The 25719-nt window shown below is 38.7% G+C and overlaps 1 protein-coding gene across 1 annotated transcript in view; it reads right to left on the bottom strand.

The window, feature by feature from the left end:
- wdpcp (WD repeat containing planar cell polarity effector) overlaps window positions 1–25719 on the bottom strand; it is a 68592-nt gene that overhangs the window by 34368 nt on the left and 8505 nt on the right. The window contains exons 2-7 of the mRNA XM_088934066.1: window positions 12823–12907; window positions 10138–10182; window positions 7702–7752; window positions 4378–4448; window positions 4031–4090; window positions 2758–2872 (exon numbers count right to left, since the gene is read on the bottom strand). Of these exons, the coding sequence (XP_088790192.1) occupies window positions 2758–2872; window positions 4031–4090; window positions 4378–4448; window positions 7702–7752; window positions 10138–10182; window positions 12823–12883 (403 nt within the window). The 5' untranslated portion in view covers window positions 12884–12907. The remainder of the gene's footprint in view (window positions 1–2757; window positions 2873–4030; window positions 4091–4377; window positions 4449–7701; window positions 7753–10137; window positions 10183–12822; window positions 12908–25719) is intronic.

Genomic DNA, 25719 nt, shown 5'->3' with positions numbered 1-25719 from the left:
AAAGATATGAAAGAATCATCATAAACTGATGTTTGATTTCTGTGGATTTCAGTGTTTGCTAAACTGCAGAATAATTACCCTGAAGGGTGCAGGGTGTTAAATTCAAAAACTTGTACTTGATCCAGCTAAACTGCTTGTGAACATCATCCATAATGATAAAGCAATTAAGCCCCTTAAAATTAATCTGTTTATGAAACCAATTAAACAGAGAAAAATCCATTTTGAATTTCTCATTTTGCTTAAGAGAATATTGTACCCTACATTTTAAAATGTAGACCTAATTTAGAATGACATTTTGAAAACATACATTTTTCAAAGAAACAAGTATGATTAATTAATAAACAGATGAAATATAAAATGTTCCTTTGAATTTCATTGTACTAAAAAAATGACTTAAGACATTCCTCATTCTCATTTTTAACATCATACAGAGTTCATATGAAGGTCACCATCACAGAATGATAAGTAGTATTAAAGTAAATCACAGTCATGCACAGAAATATTGTACATGGTGCTGAGTGGCTGTGTTTTGGTACTCATGAGATACATAAATACAATGGATAAGCTGTATGGAGAGTCTAAATCTAGACTGGACTCTCAGGTCTCTGTGTATCAATTGAAAAATCATTTATAAATCTCAGAACAGATAATTACAATCTGTTTTTACAACGATTAAAATTCAGTTCTGTATACGTCAGCACTTGATTTTCGAACACATAATTATTTGTAATTCGGTGTATCCCAACAACGGACAACTTTAGTCTGAATTCAGCATGGGTTAGAACATCATCTCATTCCTTCTATGGAAAACAGATTTACTTCTAATAAACACATCCACTGCCATATTAAGCAGACCTTTTTTCCAGGACCTGGTCCTTTGCTAGACGAGGCTCGACAGACTGGATACTGTCTTTTTGTCATGCAGCTCAGCGCGGCCTGTATGGGGCTGGAGAGCCTCAGGTGTATGAAGTATTGTTGGACAGATGCGCAGATGAGTCCCCAGGGCACATACCTCCATTCTTCCCCAGTAATTAGTTCCTCTATTGCAGTGAATGGACAATTGTGGTCTTTCTTTAAAGGCTGTCCTGAGACAGTAGAGCTGGGAGTCTCAGGTGTCAGGTGAGTTGCGGCGGGGGGGGTGAGGTGGGAGCCAATAGGGGGAGGCTCAGTTGCGATGGCAGGCAGGGGTGTTCCTGCTTGTGTGGTCATAATGCAGGCACAATGGTTTGTTGACCATTTTAACTGGCCCTTTCCACAGGATGCTTCCCCTTTGGCAGCCTCCTGTTCACAGAAGGGACACTGTACTGCAAACAAGCACACTACCGAATGTGCAAGATTTAGACGACTGTCAAAACCTAAAACACTACTATGATTACCACTGGAAAGACATTTGGTGGCTGTTTAACCATTACACCACACGTGTCTTATTTGATTCCAATGCACAAAGTGTTTATTAGATTGGAAAATACAATGAATCTGATTTTGCCATCATTTCAGGTACAGTAAATGAGTGATTATTGTCTTTTCTTTAAAGACTGTCATGGTCTTAGTGTGCTTAAAGTGGTCTGACCAATTTCTGCTGGTCTAGAGGTATGGTCTTTGAAGGATACTGTTCAGCAGGTGATGTAGACCTCTTTCTTCAACAGCATGAAACCTCAGGACAAGGTTGAATTTAGCTCAATTAATGTTAAGTGGACATTGATGCAGCTGTGCTAACGATGAACCCAGTCAGGTCACCAAGAGCAGGGTGGAAGAAGAACTTACAGACACTGTAACCATGACACAGGACAGGAGCGATGCACCTCTGCTTAACAGAAACCCATAAAACCTGCACTTCAGGAGCCGATCTGGGGACTCCTGCTCTAGGACAAGATCTCAACCACAGAGGCGCTGCTGCTGAAGATGTCTCAACAGTATATTTCACTGATTACTTCCATACTACCACTCTAGATTATTGACCTGGTAAAAGGTCTTTGCCTTTGCCTTGCCTTTGCCTGACACTCCCTTTGTTTCTGTAACACAGTACATTGCTGTTTATGGTATTCAAGGTAGCAAACCTGTTTTTTTGCATTCACTGGTTCTAGTTTTTATGTATAACACTATGGACAAAGTGCCACAAATAATCTTTAGTTAAGTCACAGTTTTATGAAATAACAGTCTTTTGAAAAAATATCACTAAGGGACTCTAGAGTTGCTTGTCTATCCCTCAGAAATGGGTTCATTAAGAATGCTGAAGATTCAAGACACTGTAAAGTTTTAATTTTTAAATAAGAAAGGTTGTTATGTATTTCACTTGATGTTTACGGTTATGCTCAAATTTTTCAGGTCATCACTAAATTACAACAAATATTTGGAGCAGAACGATAATTATCAAAAGTACTCTAATGTCGTTTCCCATTCATTTGCCAGCCAGCTAGAACCTTGGGCTGGAAAAAAAATAAATTTAAAAGAACAGCAGAGGAGAAACAGCTAATGAAAGTTAGCTGTCTGGTGACACTCTGAACGTACGTCACCTTCATTATAAGACTCGCAGTCCTTTGATCTCAAGGAACCGAAGTTAAAAAAAGAAAGAGAAAAGGACCACAATATTCAATATGTAGGGTCTCATGGGTTGTGACTAAGGCTGTATTTGCAATTACTTGGTTCTTGGTGAATCCCTGGAGTCAGCAATCAGTCCACCTGTCGGCTGTGTGGGCAGAGTGTATTTAGTGCCTGAGTGTTAGTGTAGACAGTCTGTTTGCTCTTGTGTGTAATTACCATCGCTGATGGTGTCTGCGGCCAGCTTGCCCACTAGGGTCCTGTCAATTGTCACTTTTTCCAGCTGTGGCCCTGAGAAGCTCAGAGACACCAGCACACCTGAACCTAGGATCAGCTGAAAACACAGAAACACCAGTTAGCACCAATGCAGGACAAGAGCTGGCACCAAAATAACTCTATTCAAAGGGTTTTTTTTATTGTTAAATCCTCCCTTTGCAGCAAAGCAAACTGAGTGTGAACTGTCATTAGCTTTTTCGTGTTCTTTTGCCTTTGGAGGTTAGACAAACACTTTCGATTGACTTTAGCTCAACAGCATCTCTTTTTGGTGGACTCAGCCACAGTTAAAGAAAAAAATATGTCCAACGTTTGAAAAAAACATTTTTTTTTCAGAAGATATCTTTTAAGAAAGAAGATGCGCTCACTCAGAATCACCACAGTTAAACCGGATGTTGGAAAACAAAACCTGTGTATTGTTTGCTGAAACTGTGAAACAGAACCACCATATTAGCAGCTCTCAAAGAATGTAAACCAGTACAGTGAAAGAGGAGAGGGGGAAGTTGCTAGATAATGTCACAATTTCACAATTAACTGTAGGTTATTTTAAACAGTTGAAGATAAATTAAGCAGACCAAAAACATAAGAAATTCAAGTTACAATCAGGTAACTTGTGATGCTCACAATATTTTGTAGAAACCGTGCACTTTAAATACACTAGCCAGCCTTAACACCCACAAACAGTGTTTATATATAAGACAAAGCTTCATTGAAAGCCAAACTGAACTTCTATTTCCTTGATTTCAGAATGTATTCACCAGGCCCTAACCCCTTCCCAAGAAAGTCTTATCCTCACATCAGGAAAGCACTGTTCTCTCATTTGAGGAGATGCGGTTCTGCTGTAAGCAAAAGCATTGTGCTGCCCAGTGAAGCAAGCAAGGATGCACTTTGACAGCATCACTGGTGGAATTCCAATGACTGTGGTTTGAGGTACATTGGTTCTGTCAGAGACACACAGACAGATGATTTCAATCAAGTATAGCAGTGAAGCGGTTAACTTCACTTGAAACAATTGTGGGAGCCTAATGGAGAATGTAATCTTTTCTAAACGCTACAATCAAATGCCTGTTTCAAGAGCATATGGACCCATAGCTGAGCTGCATAAATATGCTCTCAATTCTATATCACCGTCACCATCGTATGCCTACAGCTCACGGTGCTGAAAAGTGGTTCAGGTCCGTTGGTTTACAACACACTGGCTGAGTGCAGCAGCATTTACCTGACAGAAGTGCTTGTTCTTCCATTTGCTTCGAACACACCGACTGCTGTGGAGCAGCTCCTGAAAGAGAACAGAACAGTCAGCCATTTGCAGCCTGCACACGGTTACCTCTGGGTAAGGTGTTTCTGATTTCAAATTGGTAGAGATTAGCGAGGTGCACAAACAAAGATGCATCTGTTTTAAGATGAGTCGCCATGCTGGGACACAGTTACCTGCACTCCGCTGGCTGATTCACTTCAAATATTGAGACTGTTGACAGAGGGGAAATGGCAAAGAGGGAGGGGGGGGGGGGAAGCACAATTGTTTGTTGTCAATCTCATATAAGGTTTTTTTAAAAAAAACATTACCTCCAGCTCCTTGAGTGTGTCTCGAAGTTTCTCGGGACGCTTGTTCTTGAGAGTCCATGGATAGCCACGAGCTGGCAGGAGAGAAGGCATGAAACTTGATACGTTTGTTATTCGACCGGTTCGGGCAAATGCTTAGGTGAAAGCGCACCAGAAAGCAATGGTTCTTGCCTAGCAGGGAAAAGACACTGTTAGGAAAAGAAGGTATGACTGAAGTCTTACCTCCCCATGAGTTATTAGTGTTTTTTTGCTCGGTTTGTCAGGGGAGAATCAATTGAATTATATTTTACAGTCCCTATATCGTCCCTTTAATTCACAAGATAGTTTTAGAACTCTTCCCTGAAAAGTAAACCACAAATCCTTTAGCGGCTCATGATAGTCCTCAAAAGTACATTCACCCTAGACCATCTCCTCACAGCCTGGAAGAAAGGCAAGGATCGACACACAGACTTTATTCAGCAGCGAGGAGCTTGGAACGTGGGGTCAAATATGCCAGCAAGTATCTTTTAAAACCTGTTCTTGTTGGAAAAAAGTACAGTGTGGAATATCTATTTAAGGACTGCATAATACTGAACTGATAAATGTCTTACCTGTGCAAAACAGCAAAGTGTGATGTATCTTGACTAGTTTTGTGGAAAAAAAAAATATTTGTCTTGGATGCTGAAACTGGCCTGCCCTTCACCTCTGCCAATGTTCTCAAACAAAAGAGCAGAATATACTTTTCTCAAAATAAAGAATCCTCTATTGCATATTTTTTTTGTGTGTTTGCTTAGAGAGTATATTTTGGAACATTCTACATTTTGCTCATCCTTCTACCCAAGCTGTATCACATCAGGAAATCTCTGGATGGAAAAACATCTCAAATTAAACACAGTATGGGGAAAACATTTTTCCTCCGCAGATAGAGAAGCTCGGCTTTATCAAAATAACAAAAGAATGATAGATGAAAAAAAAAACACACCTGTTAGGACACAGTAATGTAAGATGCTAGGCAGAAATGGGACAAGCCCAAGGTAAATGGCTGCATAAATGGTGTATAACGAGCGAATGCAATCACAAGGGAATAAGCATCCTGGAAAATTAGTTTATTCTAGAAACGTTTTAAAAAATCACATGACCTCAAAATAACATATGTGACAGTTGAGGAAGATTCTTTTCACACAGGAAATCACTGGTTTGTATACGGTATCGTAAAATGATTATTTCCACAAAAAGCTTAGGGAAGTGTCAGTCGGTGTGGTGCACTGCCTTGAGCAATAACTAAAGGGTTAAATGGCTGAAAAGACTCAGAACGCCACCATCTGCTGCATTATCCTTACAAAAATGTTTTAGTTGCTATTTTTCTAAGCTTTTTTCTTTATCTGCAGCTCAGACTTCACAATGCATAGTATAAAATATGTACTATTTGTCAGGTTCCTGTTGAATTTTCAAGTGAATTTACTTATATTAAATATTGTCTATTTCACAAATGTACTAAAAAAATTCCCCTTGCAGTGTTTTCAATCAAATGCAGCAGGTAACGAACACAAATCAAACACTTCCAATGACTGCATTTTTGCCTTTAATATTGCAGGTACTGTATATCTACAAATCTTGAGCAGATATACTCAAAACTTCAGAGAGCAAACAGCTATTTTTTTTCTCCCCTAAAAATCTGAATTCAATTCACTTCTCAGCTTGACGGGGAACAATTTCGCTGAAGTTAAAAAGGCAATAAATGGACCAAATGAGGTAGCATTTTTATTTGGGCTCAATTTACAACCCCTTACGTGTAATACGATATTGACACCAAATAAATGCCGCTCCACTCTGCATTACATATTTCATATCCCCACTTAATATTGTTCACTCCCTGTTACAAAAAACTTGTAATTTCCCATAAGGCTTCCCTCCAGCGAAAAAGTTAATTGAATTCTCTGTTGAGTTCAGGCACTGCATATATATTTGCATTAATATGGAAACGAGGTCTGTTTTTTAAGATGCTGTAATCAAATCAAATCTTTTTTTAAACCATTAAGAAATTTCCTTTAAAAGAGCAAGAAACTAAATAAATCAATTTAAATAAATAGTGAAGTGATGGCAGCACAGAGCAGTGTGTTTGTCTCCTGATAAGGGTGTTTATATTTCCCTTCTGGGCACCTGGTTTGAATCCAGAGTAGGTCTAGTGATTGAGAGTTATTTCTGGATGATGGCTATACTATATTAGCCCTTAATGATACAATAATGTGCAGGTTTGAACCCCAATACAGAGGAAGCAGGAATTCCCCCCCAACAACACTGAAGTGCCAACTCAGGACAGATAAATTAGTATTTTTTAAACATCAATATGAGCATCAGCTGTAGATGACAGGTAGAAAAAGAGCATGAAACATGAAAAGGAAATTAAGACCTGGGTTTGCATTTTCATTAACGTGGCATGCCTTTGTGGGATGGGTCATTCGAACTACAACAGCAAGCGAATGGTTTCACCAACGAGCTTCTTCATTGCAATGCCCTATCGGTTTCCTCTTTGCTTTGCTTTCTTAAATTGCACACAACACAATAGCACAGAATGTTATCCTCTAAAAATGTTTTGTTCTGGGCTTTTAGTTTATTGTTTAAAGAAACGAATGTGCTCGACTCAATACCAGACTAGATGCCAGTTGAGATGGAGTCGAGATTCAAATGTCACTCTCACTCAAAAAATTAAAACGGTTTGCATAAAACGTCTGATTTCTTACAATATTTATTGTGGATAGTGTTTTTTATTTAGTGATCGATTTTGATTTTTTAAATTTAGTTTGTTGAATGGAAGACAGACTAATTTGTCCAATTTATTTTTTAAGTTGACCAATAAACATGGATACGGCCAAAAGGCTTGCATCAATACATTTCTGCACTCTCTCCTTCTTTCATTTTGATGTTCAGTTGCTTCTACAAAGATGTCTATCACTTGCTTGTGTGTATTAGCTTTTATTAGCTAGTTTACATAGCAGTTTACAATAGCAACAGAATGAAGAGAGCTATGTGATATTTATCTGATCTACAGCCTATCAAAACACCTTTTGTCGATGGGCAAAATATCTAATAGGATTTCAATAATCACAGTACAAGGATTTTGACACTGTGCTTCTGTGACTGAGTTAAAATGAAAAACACAGCCAACACATTACCCAAGTAAAAAGATTAGTGTCCTGCAAATTCAATGAAATCACAAGAACAACTTGGGAGAATATGGATGGCTTTTTCTGTAAATATTTCTACTCTCCACCAACTCGTAATATTCAAACAAATAAATAAAGGCTTACCAAAAAACAGGTAGAACTGCTATAAAATAAGGTGACTTACTTTCTAAAAAATGCTGCTTCTCTTCAAAGTAGTGACGTTCAGTCGGTGTTACTAAAAAATACAAATGACAAGTTATTTGGTAGAGTATGCACTCGCATTTTATATGTTCTACAAGAGCAGTTTCAGTGTTCTATTTTCTGCTGCTAGCGTCTTCAAACCTCCTTTTAAGTGTTCAGAGAGGGGAAGAAAATGTAATTTGCACATTCACAAGCCACAGCCTCAACTTGGCACTGAATAAAATACTTCTGTAGCTACAACAGGTGGGTCAGGACCACAGCACTCCTTGTATTATCGGATAGTGAGATGCCTTGAAACTGAATCCAGTTCTTCTCTGTCTGTCAGCAGCTCTGAGCAGACAATATATTACAGCCACACCCTGAACAAAGGTGCCACACAAGCTTCCTCCTTAACCTGCCCCCAAACAGGAAGCAACCTTAGCTGGAAGGATCTTTTGGCAGTTCAAGAAACTTCCAGGATTAATAGAATTAATCAGATAAAGACCCTTTATTATACAAGAAGAATCTCACTATTTTTTATAAGGCACCTGCTGGGAGGGAAGCTGAGCTGATCCTGACAAATGAGCCTGTGACTCCCCCTGCTGGATCAAGCATGCCATGACAAGCTAGTAATGTCAAGGATGCTCAAATAATTACTGCCTCATAAGAATATAAAAACGGCAAAAATCAATTTGCACAGTTTCAATTACGCAGAAATGAGTCAGCTCTTTCTTTCTCCCTCTCTCTCTGTCTCTCCCCCCTCTTTCAGTCAGTTATCAAGCAATACTTTTGTAATCCTCAGAATTAAAAGGATTTCAGCAAAGAGCAGCATCTCTACTGAAGATTTTAATGAAAGGGACACCAGACTAACTCTAAAGTGCTTCAGAGAGCAGGGAAACACCCACTTGATTAAGAATCATGAAGAAAGGAAAGAAATCAAATGAATGGAAACAAAATAAGGAGCTCAGACTCACTGGCACTTGAATAGCTTAACCTGCACATGGGTTTTAGAGCCTCAATCACTGCCCACTGGGATGAGGTCAAGAGATGCCTGTCTTAAACTAAGGTTACCGATGCCAAGATTACAGTTCTACCACATAACCTGCACAAGAAAATTAACAAAACAAAGTGCGAGAACTGATTTTGATCAAACTGAATGAAAAAGCATACTTAGGGATTTATAATAATTCGCATTTTATGTCTGACTTTATCTTACATCCTCTGTTTTAAACAGCCTTTTCGGTGATTTATTCTCAGTAAGGATAGTGTGTTGCTGACCAAAGGAGAGTTGCAAAAGTCCTGATTGCCTTGGTACACCAGTAACACAAACAGCTCCTCTGAGTAAATAGTTAGCAAAATTGTTCTCAAGTAAGTGGCTTAACAAGTGTTTAGCAACAAAAACCATAACACTATAAACTGAGTTATCAATCCTGAATGACTGCACCTTGATTCTCTGAAAGAGAAAGGGGATGGTTACTTTAGGCAAATCTATCACACAGTCGTTCAGCCATTCATTTCTATAACAAAATTATTATAATCGAACCTTTAAAGCACAGCTATGTAGTTAAGAAACAAAAGGTTGTGTTGTAGGCATTAAACAACCTTTTCAGCATTCATTTTGAAACAATCTCTGAGGCTGAAGCAAAAACTTTCCCAAAGGAATTTAGCCTGTTTAATGGCACAAATAAAATCCGGCCTTACGCAACATGGCTTAATTTGCTAATCTCCTGCAACCCTGCAAAGTTTTAACAGCTTTCGTATCTGAAAGAACCACAAATAATGACAAAATAAATACAGAGGTTCACTCAAGAAAGGATGTTTTATTCTTTTGGAAAGGAAGTATTAAGAAATCTGATAGCAAATGTTACAGCAAATTCATTACACTACAGAAGCTCTGATACCTGTCTCACCACTTATATAGTAACACTATCACTCCACACAGCTGAATCGTTTTTATAAATGTGGCTGCTTTTGGATATAAAATGGACTCAATGCCATTTTCACAGCCATGAAAAATATCTTATACAACAACATAAGCTTAGTATTTTCTATGAACACCTATTACATTTATCTGTGTTGCCAAGACTTTGAGATATAAGAAATTTGCTTTTTTATTGTTAAATTGTAAGCAAAAAAAGCTCAGTTCTGTGAATTGTTGTAGGCCTGAGTGATTAAAGAAAGCTATTCTTTGGCATGTTTCATTCTTGTTCATTGAAAGAGATATTCAGATGGTTTTCAATACGTTGCTTAAGGCTAAAAAAACGTCTTCAAAACTGTGATATTAAGATCTGAACTTGTTTATATGGCCCCAGTGGACACTATTTAATCAACAGTGATTAAAGATCTTCATCTTTATTCTTTTGAGTTTTGGAAATGTCACGCCATATACCTGCAACTGTTGTCATTGCTAGGAAAAGGGCAAAAGAAAAAAGTTTTTTACCTGGTTCACCTTTATCATAGTACTGATACGTGCCAATATCAGTATCTGTGGACAAAATAAACACTGTTAGAAGTGAACAGATCAGCAACTGTGCGCTACAGGATAAACAATCATTATCTTCCCATGTCCAGCGCCATCTGGTGCATAGTGAGAGAGATAAGACCAGAGACGTGGAAGGAACGGATTTGCAGCAATGGATTTTAATAAAGGGAGATCACTATGCCCATCAATGCCTTTACCCACAAGGATATCTTTCTTTCCTAAATCAGCTCCTAGGAAGCGCTGGCATTATTTTTCACGGCACCAAAACTATGTGACTTTGACAATGCACCAATTTTCTTTAGGCATAGGTCAGCACTGGCGATCTATTTTCATTTACCACTGGATGCATGGATCACACATCACATCCATACTGCACTTACACAGTCATTATAATCATGGCAAAATCCAAGCCAAACTTAACTGCAACAGGAGATGTTCGTACAAGTAATTCTTGGTGCTGCCTAGTAATTATCGCTCATTTCTTTCAAATTACATAACATTTAATGGTACATTAAAAAAGAAGATAAAACCTGAGGGCAATGGTCTCCATTTGAATTTGAATGTGGGACTTATACAGGTATGTCCTACACAGCTGGGTTTGCTTGAATAGACACATTGCCTCTGACCAAATGCTTAATTTATGTGTTTGTGGGAGACAGGCCTTGTGAATAGACTAGAAATAAGAACACTGTGTACCTCTGTTACACAGAAGTGACAATAACCTTAAACCTTGCCACATACTGCCAGAGTTTCCAGTCTAAAGACAATCATCCCATGTGAAAGGTTATTAGAGCATGGATTAAAACATCTTTGAAACAAAATCAGACAAACAAGAGTGAATCAATCTGTCTGAATACATACAATTTAGCATCCTGTGTCTGCCTGTACTGAGCAGAGAAGTACTCATCATTACCATCCAGAGGAGATGGACAACAGAGGTGGAATGTAACAACAGATTTTTTTTTTCTGTCTTCCTGGATTTAAGGTGACATGTAGCCTCCAACCCATTTTAACCCTGGGTAGGACAGAGATACATCCCCTGATGTTGTGAAGTGAATGGGATCTGATCAGTGACCTGCACGGTAGGGTCCTGTTATGGTGGTCTATATCTTCACATACTATTGCACTGAGTCATGGGACACTCACAGATCCTCCATCTTTCTAGATGTGATTTAGAGTAGCGTTTTTAAATACTAAATGGCCATTTATGTTTGGAGAGAAGAATAAAACAACCTAATGCTGTTCTCAAACTGAAAGTTGGGAGCATTTTAGCAAACAGAATATTATGAAGTTGTTCAGTGACCACTGCATATACAGTACTGCAGTGTAGTCAGGCAAAGGTGAGTCCCGCTTCTTCAAGAAAGCTTTATTAAAACAAGAAGTACATCATCAGACAGCTTCACATTGGATTGATATTTTCGGCCATAACTTGCTTATCTTGTTTTACAATGCGCAAACCTTATACGATGTTTAATGTGACACAACTGTCTCTTTCTGTTCTCTTTTGGGTTTCAAAAAGACTTGCTTGCTTTTGAAGGAGGATCATGTGTATAATTTTCTTATCATAAGTGGTTAATATTTCTTGTTTCCTAGATTAATGACAGAGTTCTCGTTTGGATGAGATAATGTAGTATTTGACAGCATAGTCTGAGCTACTTTGACTTTGCTCTTGAAGGACATTCTGCCAGTTTTTATTTGGGTTATTGGGTTAAACAAATTACAAACGTTTAATTTGCCTGTTTAAATAAACATCTGTGATACTGCTGTCAAACCATGCCTATACCTATGATGTAATACATTCCCTTTTAAACAGCAATACAGTACTGTAATGAGACAAGCTTGTATTGATTAAATAAGGAGAGATAAGCAACCAAATTGGGTTACTCTGAAAGTGAATCTCAGGATGGAAGGATAGCGGTGGTTCAGTATTTTAGATAGCAGGCCTCATGTTGGCTGAAGTACACAATCCAGCAGGTAGAAGTCATTTTATCTAAGTTTTATTTAATGATGTACATACAGGATGAAGAAAGCTAGGTAGCTCAGATGATTTAAGCATAACATTAATAACATCAAGGTCTAGGATCAGATCTTTGTCCACCATGATGGCAAAGGAGCAGTATTCCATTCTTTCACCTTACTTTGACCATATTATTAATGGTAATGTGGCCCAGTGTGCCACTCAGCACAAATGGACTTGAGAGTGACAGAGCTGCATACAAGATGGCCAGATATAACCAGGTGTGTAAAATTCAGATCCCATCTGATTGACAAATTCAGCCATAAGTTCAGTTTGCCTGATCAAAATGGAGCACAGACTTCATTTTCAACACTATTAGATCCAGAGGTTTTCAGTAATCATCTATAATGATCTACAATAGACTGCACAAGTCATGAACCATTTCTTTGTGATGCACATTGATAAAACCTAGTAGACTGTGGTGCAAATAAATGTCCTGTTACAAAAAACAGGTCAAAAATGAGATATTTAAGTTTACTGTGGGCACTTTAACAGAAAGCCGTACGGCACTTGCCTGCAGGAGGGTGTAGGAAGGGGTTAGCATTGAACAAGAATGTAAACCGCCGCTGCACAGAATTGGCACGTAAAGTAAAAAGGTGCAGACAAATGACGGCCAGATTAATTACCCCTGACATGCAAGGAACTCCTCAAGGACCACAAGTGCAGCTCAGTCAGGCAGAAAGACATCTGATTGTGAAGGGAAACCTGATTCTGTTGAAACAAGAAAAAAAGACAACAAACGTAAAAGATAACTCTCTTGATGGCTGTTAAAAGTTCTCCACCACAAGAGTTCTTACCAGTCTATTGTAGAGTGATCTGTGGAAGCCTGGTCAGTCCAAAAGTCATGTCATATTTTACGCCAAAGGGCTTTTATGTTGTTGGTTTACCATTGACATTTAACTCAGTATGCTGCACAGATGCGACTCAGTTGAAGGAAGAGCTTAAAATAAGGCACTAGTGGGTGTTTTTCCTCTTCAAAAACACATCCATGCCTTGATGTTAAATAAAGGGTCCAATGTAAAAACCTTGCAATCAGGAGATATTTTCCAAAAGTTTCATTGACCCTTCTGTACATTTTAGCACTGTTCATAAGGATGCTCTCCCTTGTTAACTTCAAATTTGAAACAATTGTATTTAAACAAATTGGATTGTATTGCTTAAATGTGAAATAATGCAATAAAAGCCCTCAACACTTGATATTTGTGCTGCTGAGCTACAGTTTGTAAAGATCTGACACTATGTAGATGGAATGAGGAAAGCCTTGGGTGGTTAGTAATACAGAATTCTGACAGCTCACCTCCTTTTCTATTTTGTTGTCTTTGTCATTTTGCCGCCTGTGAATAGCGAGGGCCCTGGTACCAAACACAGTCAGGCTCATTGCCAGCAGGGGCCTGGAGAGACTCCCCTCAGAACTCTGCACACTCACCCTCCTCCTAACCTGAATACCTCCTGCCATTGGAGTCTGGGCCTCGTCCAAGTCACACTGCCAAGACGCGCAGAAAGAGGCCAAGCTGTGCTGCCATTTCTTCACTAAAAAGGAAACTGCACGTACCAATGTCCACCAGGAGCTACGCTAAGAGCACCATGACTCCTGAGCGATTGCAGGCCCGAACTGAACTTCAACCCAAGGTCGAGTCAAATGGTCATTTTCACATTTATTTATACCATCTTAATCTCCTAATCTGTGTATACAGTTTCTAAAGAAAATCACCTCATTTTAAAACACAAACAATCAGTATAAAGGTCGCAGGATTATTCCTTCTAGTTTTCAAGCATATTTACAGGGTTGTTATAGGAGGTTTAAATAAATACATAACTCGGCAACGGATCATTAGAGCCTTTTGTTCTGAATTAAACAAACCAGTTTAGCACAGACATTAACTGTTGTTTCCTCTGTTTCATTTAAAGGCAAAATAAAAACCCTTCTAAAAGCAGAAGATAAAAATAAAGAATATTTGCTATGTTGTAACGGGTCTAATGAGAGTTTGGGAAGGGTTTTTGAGCAGATCAGGAACTTTACAGCATGATAAGTGGAAGCATCACAGAAAAAGAGCTGTGGGGTTTGTGCTGTATACACCTTCTATAGCAGGATAACACTTAAAAGGGAGCAGGTATCCATCTTTTCCACTCATCACTCAGTTCTGAAAAGACTTTTATCACTAAGATGCAGAAGACAGGCTCAGAATATCAGAGCTCTCAGCAGCCTAAAGCAAAGCATACTGCTACCACTGACCACAGTGAAGCCACTGAGACCAGGTCACAGCAGATGTTGAAAACTTGACTTTTAAACTGGCAACAACAGCTAAATACCCTATTCCTGCTACTGACACTGCTGATATACAGCTGCATCCGAGACAAAATGTGTGCATTCAGAGTAACAGGTCCTTTATTGTAACAGGTCACATACTGTAGTTAAAGCTGAGAGCTTGCAGAGTCTTATCTGGTCCTCAGGCTGCATGAAGAGAAAGGCAGCCACACACTGTCCACAAAAATACCGATAAATCAGAAACTACAAACCAGTGTACCAAGTATTGTTGATTAATACCTTTAGCGCAGTAAGCGAATATGTAATCTATTGACAAGCTTTTTAAAAAAATTCAGAGTAGGCTCTTTTAATTAAAAAAAAACTGTCTAGAGGTGCAATTTATTTTCTAAAACAGAAGAGCTCCTTTCACTTTACTCTATATAAAACTATAACCCTCTATAAAACTGCATATTGAACAGCCTCTCGATATAAAAAATTATATCTACCAGTTATTGACCATAAACATCAGGATGAGGATTTACTATAGAAAAAAAAATAATCATTTTTTGTAGTTTTAGCTTCAAAAAAGGGTGGTGGGTCCACAAAAATATGAATACACACTGTTAACCACTTTGCAAAGAAAATAAACTATTAGGAAAAAAAATATGACTAAAATGCAACTAGGTACAGTAAGGTCACTAACATTTAAAAGGTTTCCCACTAACAAAACACGCTCACGACCAAAGTGTTCCGTAATATGACTTGTTTACAAAACTGGGAACAGCTGTTAATGCAACGTTCACAGATGAGGACAAATTGGTAGTCCTTGAGTGCCCATACATTAGCATGTGTTAATGGGTTTCTGGTAACACGCTTGTTTGTGTCAAGCTGCACACGTTATAATGTATGAAAGGGAGATGAGCACAAGTAGAGTAGGCAAGCTGGAACTGGGAGAGCGGTCTGCTGGACTAGCCCTTCTACTTGAGGCAGAATGTCTGAGACCCTGAGCCCACATTAAAGGGAAAAAAAACGCCCGAGGAACGCAGAGCTTCCTGGGTGTTGGTAAGGAAGAGTTCAGCAGCTATGTCAGCCTTTAGCTTATTTCCTAGCATTACTGTACGTACCCTTTAAACATTCTTCCTTCAAAGGGAAATGTAATTACTTTTTAACAAAGACAACTTGAGTGCTTATTTGAATTTTGACAAGCTGTCATTTGCACCTGATGCAACTACTTTACATTCCTGCGAGCGTCAGGCACTGCAGGCTGTTGTGAAGCCCGCTCCCGATTAGCAATGAACCGTGAAGGAGACGGCAAGAGACATGAAGAGGGCTGGACCAGCAGATCCTGCTTTTCTGGGCTCCTCCTTGTCTCTGCCACATCAGCTGGGGCACTTTGCCACCTACCCAAGCTCGCAGCAGAGCCAAGCATCTCCCAGGGGCACAGGCGTTGCTTGGAAGGCTGTTGTGACCATGCCTCTGGTGCAGGCAGACGCTCTTGCCTAGTTCCAACACGCAGAGGGTTCGAGCTGCGCTGCTGGCTTATCGGACTGGACCAATCAAGCACAAACAATGCCTAAACACCCAGCCAGGCCTGCGAGGCTTATCTCCTCATGTTAAGAAACAGTATGGCACAGGATCACTTTAATCCTGACGGAAAGTGACCAGCGGAACATGCTGGGGAGCTGGGACAATTCTGTTCCAGTTGTGATACAGCTTAACCACAGGAGCATTCTCTGGAATTCTCTAAAAAAAAAAAAGCTGATTTGCACAGAATGACACATCAGTACAATGTGTTCTGAAAAGCAAATTATGGAACTGTGATCACACCATATTACTTTATGCGCTACTTAATTTAAGCTAACTGAGGTATCACAGTTAGGAAAATTACAGTATGAATTGCAGCAGGTAAATAGGCTACAGCTATTACTCTCAGCTCTGTTCTAGCCTTCGTTGTATACAATACATTAAACATCTATTCTAGCTCCTTTTTTTCAGAAAGAAGTTTGTAATCTAGACATCATTGGCTTATGAGCAAGGAAACAGTTCCTAAGCAGTTGGCCGAGTGTGTGAATTTATCATAGTGGTAGTCCTGGTTAAAGGAGATATGAAAACTTGCCTGGTTGGAAGAACCACAGTAAATAGCATCTGATGTCTTTATTAAGGGTGCCATTTACAGTGGGACACCAGAAGAAAAACTTCCCTGCTCATCGTTCTGAGCAGAACCTTTTACTGCCAAGAGGAGGTGTGGCGCAGACAGGGAACAGGGATCTGTGAGCTCTCGGCACCCTGGGGCAGAATCACACTTTGTCCATTGAGAAATCTGAAGCCACTGAGGCCAGCACTCAGAGATATAAACACAGAAAACTCTCAAACTTCAAAACTGACAACCAAAGCCGACAAACCCCATTTTTGCTGCTGACAATGCTAAAGTATATCCAAATTTCAATTAGGTGTGAGTTCAGGATGACACATATTTATTGCAGACCATGCCACAGAGGTGATAGCCGAGAGTCTGTGGAGACAGAGGCAGTGGGGTGGTTATCTAGGCCTTATATATAGCAATCTGTAGAGATATCTACCCCTTATTGTGAAGAGATAATGTGACTGACACTAACATTACATAAAGGAGATGGACTTTGAAAGGCTTTGGAAAAAATCTGAAGATCGTTGTCCTAATAATGCAAAATAATGGATGGATATTTCAATAATAATAAGCTCGTAACAGACCAGTTTCAAGCTCTTTGGATAGCATACTGAGAAACAAATGAATAAATACAGAAGAATCGATTCTCAAGTTGAAAGTGGTAAAAAGGGTTGAAGGCACCTTAAAAACTAAAATAATATGTGCTGTTGAATTGATTTTAGATTTGAACAGGTAACAACATTTTGAACCACTAAGATTTATATTTGAGAAACCAACTAATAAGTACTTGATTTATGAGGTTACCTGATGGACCAGCTATACAGGTATGTGGTGGCAGTCTCAAAGAAAAACACAGTTAGAATTTTCAATGCTGCCAAGAAATAAATAAAAAAGAAAAAAAAAGATGACCTCACATTGGATTCTTAGCTTGCTCATGGTGTGCTGAGCAAGGAAAAGGTGCAAGCAAGCCGCCTAACTCTCATGAAATGGACAAGATAGACAAGAGTTCATGAAAAGTACCAACTATTTTGAATTGACACAGTTGTCTGTTTACTTAGAAACTTCTTGCTCTCAGAAGCTTAAGAGTTTCCTACCCCCCTTCTTTTTCTTATCTCCAAAATATTTAAGTTCACAGAGTGGCCTAAAGTTTTGCTACAGGCTACGGACAGAATGGCACATTTAGCACTCTTGCGTTCCTTAACAGCTGTCAGACAAATAATAATCCCTATCCTGGGGTTCAAGATTAGCCGATCCAGTAGTCCCTGATGGGGGAATACGTGACCTGTACAGGCGAACATTTCTGTCTGCCTGTCCAAACACATGGGTGGAAATTAGCTCTTCTTAGTTTGCAATTACAAAAGGTGGGTTCAACATCAAAGTGTAAAAAAAATAATCATATTCCTTTTCAACTTTCTAAATCCTGACTTCTGTGTCCAGTCCCCAGTGAATGCAACTATGGAGAACTGAAACGGGTCTTCATCAAACAAGAATGGCAGAAAATCAGGACACATCCACTCAGCCACTTCATTGTGCTTTCAATGCTAACTTAGAAAGCATGTCAGAGAGGCAATTGCTACAGTATTATTTTAACCTCAGCACTTATTTACTGTCTATGACTGCATTAACTTTACCACTGTTTCTCTTCCCCAGAAGAAAGTGACATGCTGAAGTTGTAAGATATTACAAAAGACTTCCACAAAGGCCATTTAAGTGTCTTAGTGGGACGTTCTTTCATCTTTTCATTACACATTCCCTGCATGTTTAGAAGATGATCAAAATCTAAAGAAAATTGAGTAAGACGGAATCAAATGATTGCGGAGCTTTGTGGGACTGTCACTTTTGTTTGGGCTGAAATGAATCCCACCAGTTTTTAGAGATGAGCTTGTGAAGCCTCCCCAAGGGTTAAATGGAAAGCCATGGTAGCAGGTTATGTGACTGGCCAATGTGCTGAACTGCATCCTTGCATCTCAAGCTGATTTTCGTTATAGTCGACTGGCACAACAAACTGCCTGCCTGTGACCCAGACCAGAGTCGCACACAACCTGTACAACAAAGGGCACGGTTAGGAAAATGACAAATGACAGGAAAGTAGAAATACAAACTTTTATTTCTTTGAATATACAGTACTCTTGGAAGTGATATTTCTAATCCATTGTAACTGACAGATTTTAAGTAAGCATTGATTAAAAAACTGCATTTATTACACTTGAGAAAGCATTGAGACCATGTTTCAGACGCAGGTTGTCAATACCCTGCCAACAGAATGTCTCCAGATGTACTGTACAGTTTGCATTCTTCACAAAGCTACTTTGCAAGACTTTCATCTGTTTAATAGCTTGTTCTTTCTGCTTTGAGTGCACATCAATAAAGTAGCAAATTCAAGAGTTTAGCCAAGGTGCCATGCCAAAATCAGGACTCATCCCTGCATGTATGTAGAAAAAGGATATATTTAACAAAAAGCAAAATGCATACAGTATATGTACTGTATGGTACTATACACAGAAAAGGGAGTCTGCTAAGCAAATAATATTAATAATAAAAAGTTTAATCATCATCATCATTCTTAGCATTCTTATGGAGGAAATGAGGTCCTCACCATTAGTGGATTAGTTACTGTACGAAAGAGGACTTTCTTCTTAATACTTAAGAATTAAATTAATCACTTCTCATGTTATTTTACCCATTTCTGTGCCAATGACTAGAGCATGGTGCATATCCATTCAGGTTTTGTTGTTCTAACTTGTAACAAAATAAGAGAAAAAGAAAAAAAAACAGTCCGCAGAATTAAATATTTAATGTTTCATCTGAAGTGCAAAACAAACCCATCCCCTTGGCAAAGCCTGACATCTCCTCCATTAGTTATAAATACTGTTATAAAAAAACGCAACAAAACTACCTCTTCATGACAACTAATCCCTTTAATTGAGAAAATCCCCACTGCACAGTGACTCCTGTTGGGAGCACTGGGCCAGGATCGCTGCAGGCTCCCTTCGGTTTGCAGACTGGCATGTCTGTGCTCATCCAGCTGGGAGACTCCCGGCATCCCTCTCTCCCCGCGCACAAGACATGGCGAGCGTCTCTGAGGCGGAAGACAGCCACCTCATGGAACGGTTTCAAACGGCTGCTGTTCCGGAGGGGTGCAGGAGAGTCATGCCACGACGAAATGGATATCTCACCTGTGCACGGCTTAAAATATACAACCACAATGAACACATCCGTCAAGATTTGAATTAGCACTCTGGTTTTGATGCTCTTTTTAAAACTAGACATCTTTTTAATTTCGATCGTGTCTATACTGGGAGTGTGGAACAACCTTCCCAGCCATGTGGTTCCTCCTCTACTGTGCATGTAGAATTTCAACAATTCACAAGTGATAGCCACAAAGAAAAAGGGATTTCATCAAAACAAACATCTGAAATGTAACGAAGTTGAAAAAGGGAATTTAATTTTGGAAACCAACTTATTTTCTAAAAACTCTTTAATATTTTCATGTTTAAATACTATACCACTTTGTTGGGCATTGAAGGCCATCTGTATTATATTTTCTCTCACATATGCATAAATATTTTTAAGTGCAAATGCAAAATGCAATGTAGTTTTCCCTCTTTCACACCAAGCCTTCATCTGTGTGTCCCAGGATGGGCTTTAGGTGGATTTCTGCAGAGGTGTGGTGTGTGAAATTCAGAGAGATTACAGATCACCTTGTCAGACAGCATTCAAACACAAGTGTTTCATTTATAACACTTCCTATTAATCAGGAAACCAATTTCAAATCCTTCCCATACTTTCGGACCATTTGTAATTTGTTTTGAGACACTAATGACAATTCACTATTAAAATAACTTAGAAAAATGTTATTCGTATACTATTTTTACTTAGAATGGAGCTATACAACTTCAGTTATAATACGCTACATCAAATGGCTTAAAAACCAAGAGGAGGGTGCCTTGGGCAGTGATTAAGGTTAACACCAGCACACACTGTTGCTTTCACTTCAATAACTACACCCTATAGCACATTAAAAGATAATTCTAAGCTTTTATTTGACCCTAATAGTTGTATGTTTGTCCATTTACCAGCATGGTTACAAATCCTAACCAATATGCATTAAAACCTAGAAAATGCAATGCAGCAAGACTCTTATCTATGTCCTTCAGGGTGTGTCATGTTCTAACTGTCTTAGTAGCAAAACCAGGAATAAAAACAAAGCAATACTTGGAGAAAACAGAGAAACCAATGTCACAGATCAAAATGCTGTATCAAGGGACAGGGGCTGGTTGCCCCAGAGCACTGTACAGTAGTTGATAAGTTCAAATTAAAACAGATCATGTTATGAAGGTCAGATATGTAGTTTCTCCATTGTGCTTTGATAACCTTGGCATCACTGGAACTTATCTGAGTGGAAGGATGAAGCTAAAATTCCCGATACGGAAGATTATCAGTGTCAGAAGAACATGAATGGAGTGCAGCTGGCTGCGTTGAAGATTCCCAGAAATAAGAAGTTATCTCCATGGTAAAGGGGTTGCTGGCAAAACATGTCAGATAAACAAGGTAGATAGATTAAAAAAAAGAATGAATAAGAAAATGTAAAATAAGAAATGTAAGAACATATTTACATTTGACAAGTCCTAAAAAGATTGTGATAAAAGTCGGGACACTCTGCATCTTCTCATCAAGGTTCTATTGATTTCAGTAACAGCAGAGCTTTATAATTTTCAGCATTGGTCTGGTGACTCCCTGACTGGAGAACAATTCTCTGCATCCCTCTGTGCACAGCGTCTGCCATGATCCCCTTCCCACTACTTTCTAACATACAAGTCAGTGTTGCTTCATGCAATGCCATAAAATATTGGAGAAAAAATAAACGATTAGGCTATGGGTTATACTGTAAGTCTCTCTCGACCCAAATATAACATGCTGAAAAATCTCTGGCCATGCAGTGGTAATTGATCAAGGCCATTTATTGTTTACTGCATTTCAGATAAGAACATGAAATGCAGGAAAGTATCTCACAATATTTGCTATTTGTGGAATACTGTGCACAGTTCTAGCCAGCATGTTACAGGAGAGATATTGCTGCACTAGAGAAAAGGGACCAGATACATCGCCAGGCTTAAAAGAATGACCTACATTGATAGGCTAAAACGACTGAAGCTTTTCTCCACTTCTGAGAGGATCTGATTGAGGTATTCAAAATCATCAGAATATTCACAAAATCAGCCCAATGGACCGCTTTATTAAAACTGAGATCAGAATGCACCATTATTTAAAAAAAGGGCTGTGGGTGCCTGGAAAATTGCTGCCCAGCCATGTAAGAAACAGCTGCAGTAGTTCTTTGGATTAATTAGCTACTAGCAGCCAGACGAGTCCAATGTGTTGAATAACTTGCGTGTAACCTGTCTTAACATTATTTTTAAGAAAAACAAAGATCAATATTTTCAGCAACACAGCATCTCCGTGAATGAAAATAATAGCCATTTTAGTTGTGGGATCTTTGTCTTTTCACAGAAGCTACAATTACAGTACAGATGCACAAGGTTTGTTCCAACAAAGGGTTCGCAAGTGCACATTGTCACAATGACCATTTTCCTCATTTAGAATTTCTTAATTAGTCCCTAATTATGACGGATCAGGATCAAAAATGTTGTTTGCAAAATGCCATCTTCAAAATCGCAAACAAAACCTGCCACAAAGTCAAATGCTCTCTACAGGTGCAACAGCGAATATCAACAGAGGAATGCTCTAAAGTGCGCCGCACCTATTGAAGCGCACAAGGACAATGTGGCGCCAGCCGTAATGTTGAAAGAAATGTGTAAGTTTGCAAAGTATAGCGAAATTAACCTGGGGAAAATACCTCATGCATACAATCCGAACACCAAGTGGAGTGGTTATAGAGACACTCCTGTGAGAGACAAGCTATTGACTAACAGAAAGGATAATAGGATTATGAACAACAAAACAAAATGAGCTAAAGGTAATACTACTCGTTCTGGAGACATGTACAGTGTGTGTATCCATCACGCCCCTGACAACGTTAATGAAGTCCAACACTCACTGTACAACTGATACTGTAGGCAAGCCTTACTGCTGGCAGGAACCGTCTAAATAGGTGGGTGTGAGAGGTTTAAAGGGTCAAAGAGGATCCAGCTGTAATTGTCCCAGGACATGGAGTGTGCACAGAGTTAAAAGTTGAAAAGTTCATGCAAAAGTGTAAGACAGGACCCTTAGGCCAAAGACAGAACATGATACAGACTGAGCTGAGGAGGTGGGGGGTGACAGATTCCTCGATGCATGAAACCAGAGACTACGGCTGACATGGCTAAAGGCTGACAAACCAGTGCACACGCTGACATGTGAGGAACTGTACGGCTTACTGGGGTAAATTACAGCATACGAGCTAGCGGGAGGATGCTGGTTTGGGCAGAACACTAAAGAATTTTCCCATGAGCCATCTCTAATGTTATAAAAAAAGACAGGCACCGAGATCATGCAATAACCTTGGAAAAAAACAATATGAGAATACAAATTAAAACATTATCAAAAATAGATTAACCACGAAAATCAAGTTCGAAACCAGAGAAGTTAGAAAAGTAAAAGTTTTGAATGTTATAGTGCATAAATAGTATAAATAGTAATAGTAAAAATGTTTCACTAAGCAGTTACAGGCAATTATTTATAATTGGTAGCTGGGTATTTAATCTTAGACAAAGAATACAAAATTTTGCATACCAGCAATACCAGCAATGCCTTACAAAACACAGGATTAGTTAAAAATGCTTCCTTTAGCCTTTAATAAAAGCCTGTCACATTTTTGCATTTCCTTAAACACAGCATTCACTGTTTTTTCATTGCAAAACTTATCAGTTTCTGTTTTACGTCTTTTTGTCCCCAAAGTGATAAAAAAAACAATTGCTTATGTAAATTTCAATGGATGTTTAATTTGAAATGACAGTTTAATTTTTCCCAGGGTGATCAGCTCATAACTGAGCTGAAAACAAGGTATTTTTGGAAAAACAGGGTTGATAGACTAAACACAAAAAACATCAGGTCTTTTAACAAAGTTAATTATTTAGTCATACTGTAGGTTTTATAATATTCTGTGGTTTGATACTAAAATTATTAGTTCAGATAAATTGTTTCATTTGCATGTATTTAATGATAATAATGTGCAACAGTCATTAAGACCCACCCTTAAACGAGTATTACAGAAGATCAAAGGATCAGGATCTCCGGAATTAGAGAAAAGTCTATTGATAATACTGAGTGGGGAAGCAATTCTTCCAGTCCTGCACTGAGAAACTCCACAGTGCACTCCAATGAAGGAGAAAAGGAGTAGTCCTGGAATGTCTCCAGGGCTCCAGCAGGCATTCTGGATGAGGAACATCAGGCAGTGTGCTTACCAGAATGAGTATGGCCCAGCAGAAAGCATGTTTCAGGGGGTTTATGGTGAAGCCCAAAGCTGGGAATGCTTTTTGCTATTTGTCTCTTTTCAAACTGAAAGTAACAATGATACCCATGAAGTGGCCAAAGATTTGACTGTGAAGGATCAGCCTTTACATCCTGGTAAAATCTAAAAAAATAGAAAAACCCCTTCTATCTCAAACTACTTTCTTGAGAAACTGTACTATACTGTGTATTCAAAGGAACATATTGTATATAAACATACTGTATATTGGGATCACTTGAGTGTTAAATCATATTTCTTCTCTTTACAGAGCATGTATCATATAGATATACAAAGCAGCCCTGCTTATTAAGCCTGGCTTTTCCTTTTCCTTTTTTATTTTTAAGAAATTACGGGTTCTGTTTTCAAGCTCTGTATGGCTGAAATAAATAAACACAAATGTACTTGAAATGTGCATACACCATTCATTCATGAATGGGTCATTCTAAGCAAGATAAAACAGATTTTTTCTAAAATCTTCAGGTTACAAAACAATAGAAAAAGCTTCTTCCTTTTAAGGAAAAGCATAAGAGGGCCACTAATTAATAAAATCACCAGGTTTCAGATACAAATATGTGTACAAAATGTGTTAACTTCCTGTACTGTAACCATATACAGGTTTATATAACAATTTACACTAATTTACACAATTTATTCACAATTTACAACTGTGACTCTCCAGGTTCCCAGATCCCACTATTCCCACCAATGGGTCAACAGTGCCTCTAATGAAGTCAACCCCACTCTCTTGTGTCTCCTGGGAATGTCAAGATTAAACACGTTCTTTCCAGGATAGTAGTAGACATTTCAGATTTACAATGAAAGAGTTCAAATCTGCCTCCCTTTCCACATTCTCCTGTGCCACAGCACATCCTTAGGAAACCATCTGGTGTAATTCTCTCTTCTGCCAGGAAAATATATTTTCATTCCATATAAGTCTCAATTAAAAAAAAACATTGGCAAAGAAAAAAACAAAACAGAAATAATAGTTCTTAGCACATTTTTACATCTTGTGCTACTGTATAAATATGCACAGCTGTGCACTCTATATCTCTGTATTAAGACGCACGTTTCTTGTAGAATGTAAAATAGTAAGCAAGCCTTAAACGTTTGCTTTTTTTTAGAATTATTTCACAGAATACAAGGACCAGTATGCTATTTTAGGTTTGAATTTCACAGTGTTGTGTCTGGAAATCCGATGATGTTGATCTTAAATTGATACGCTTTGATGTGCAAAGAAACACACAAATTGCACAACAAAGTTCGATTTCATTTTCCACAGCAACCCCAAACTAGCTGCTGTAATGACTTTTTTTAGAAAGCAGGTACAGGGCAAAAGGCTGGAACTGAAGACCTAGAAATGAGAAACACTAAGAACTTCTGTAAACCTCATTAAAAGGTAATGCAAAAGTTAAATTGAGATAGAATACAATAAAAAGGCATTTACAGGTATTTGCCCTCAGAACCAGAGCAGTAAAATAAACAGAATGACCATAATGGCAGGAGCTGGAAGGTGGAGCAACTCTTCTCATTACAAAAAGCTCTGCTTTGATGAACAGCTTAGTGAGGGAGTCTCTGTGGGATCGTTATTTACACTCTTTGCTCAGGACTCTCAAGATTAGCGTTTATCCTAGGCCATCCTGGCCCTACATTATTCTGTACTCTCTCTCCTTTCTAAATATCTTTGCTTT

The sequence above is a fragment of the Atractosteus spatula genome, chromosome 15 (genome assembly GCF_055471065.1).
Source record: "Atractosteus spatula isolate fAtrSpa1 chromosome 15, fAtrSpa1.hap1, whole genome shotgun sequence".
In the NCBI taxonomy this organism is placed as follows: Eukaryota; Metazoa; Chordata; class Actinopteri; order Semionotiformes; family Lepisosteidae; genus Atractosteus; species Atractosteus spatula.
The sequence above is the reverse complement of the archived record's forward strand: the minus strand, read 5'-3'. Positions and strand labels throughout refer to the sequence as shown.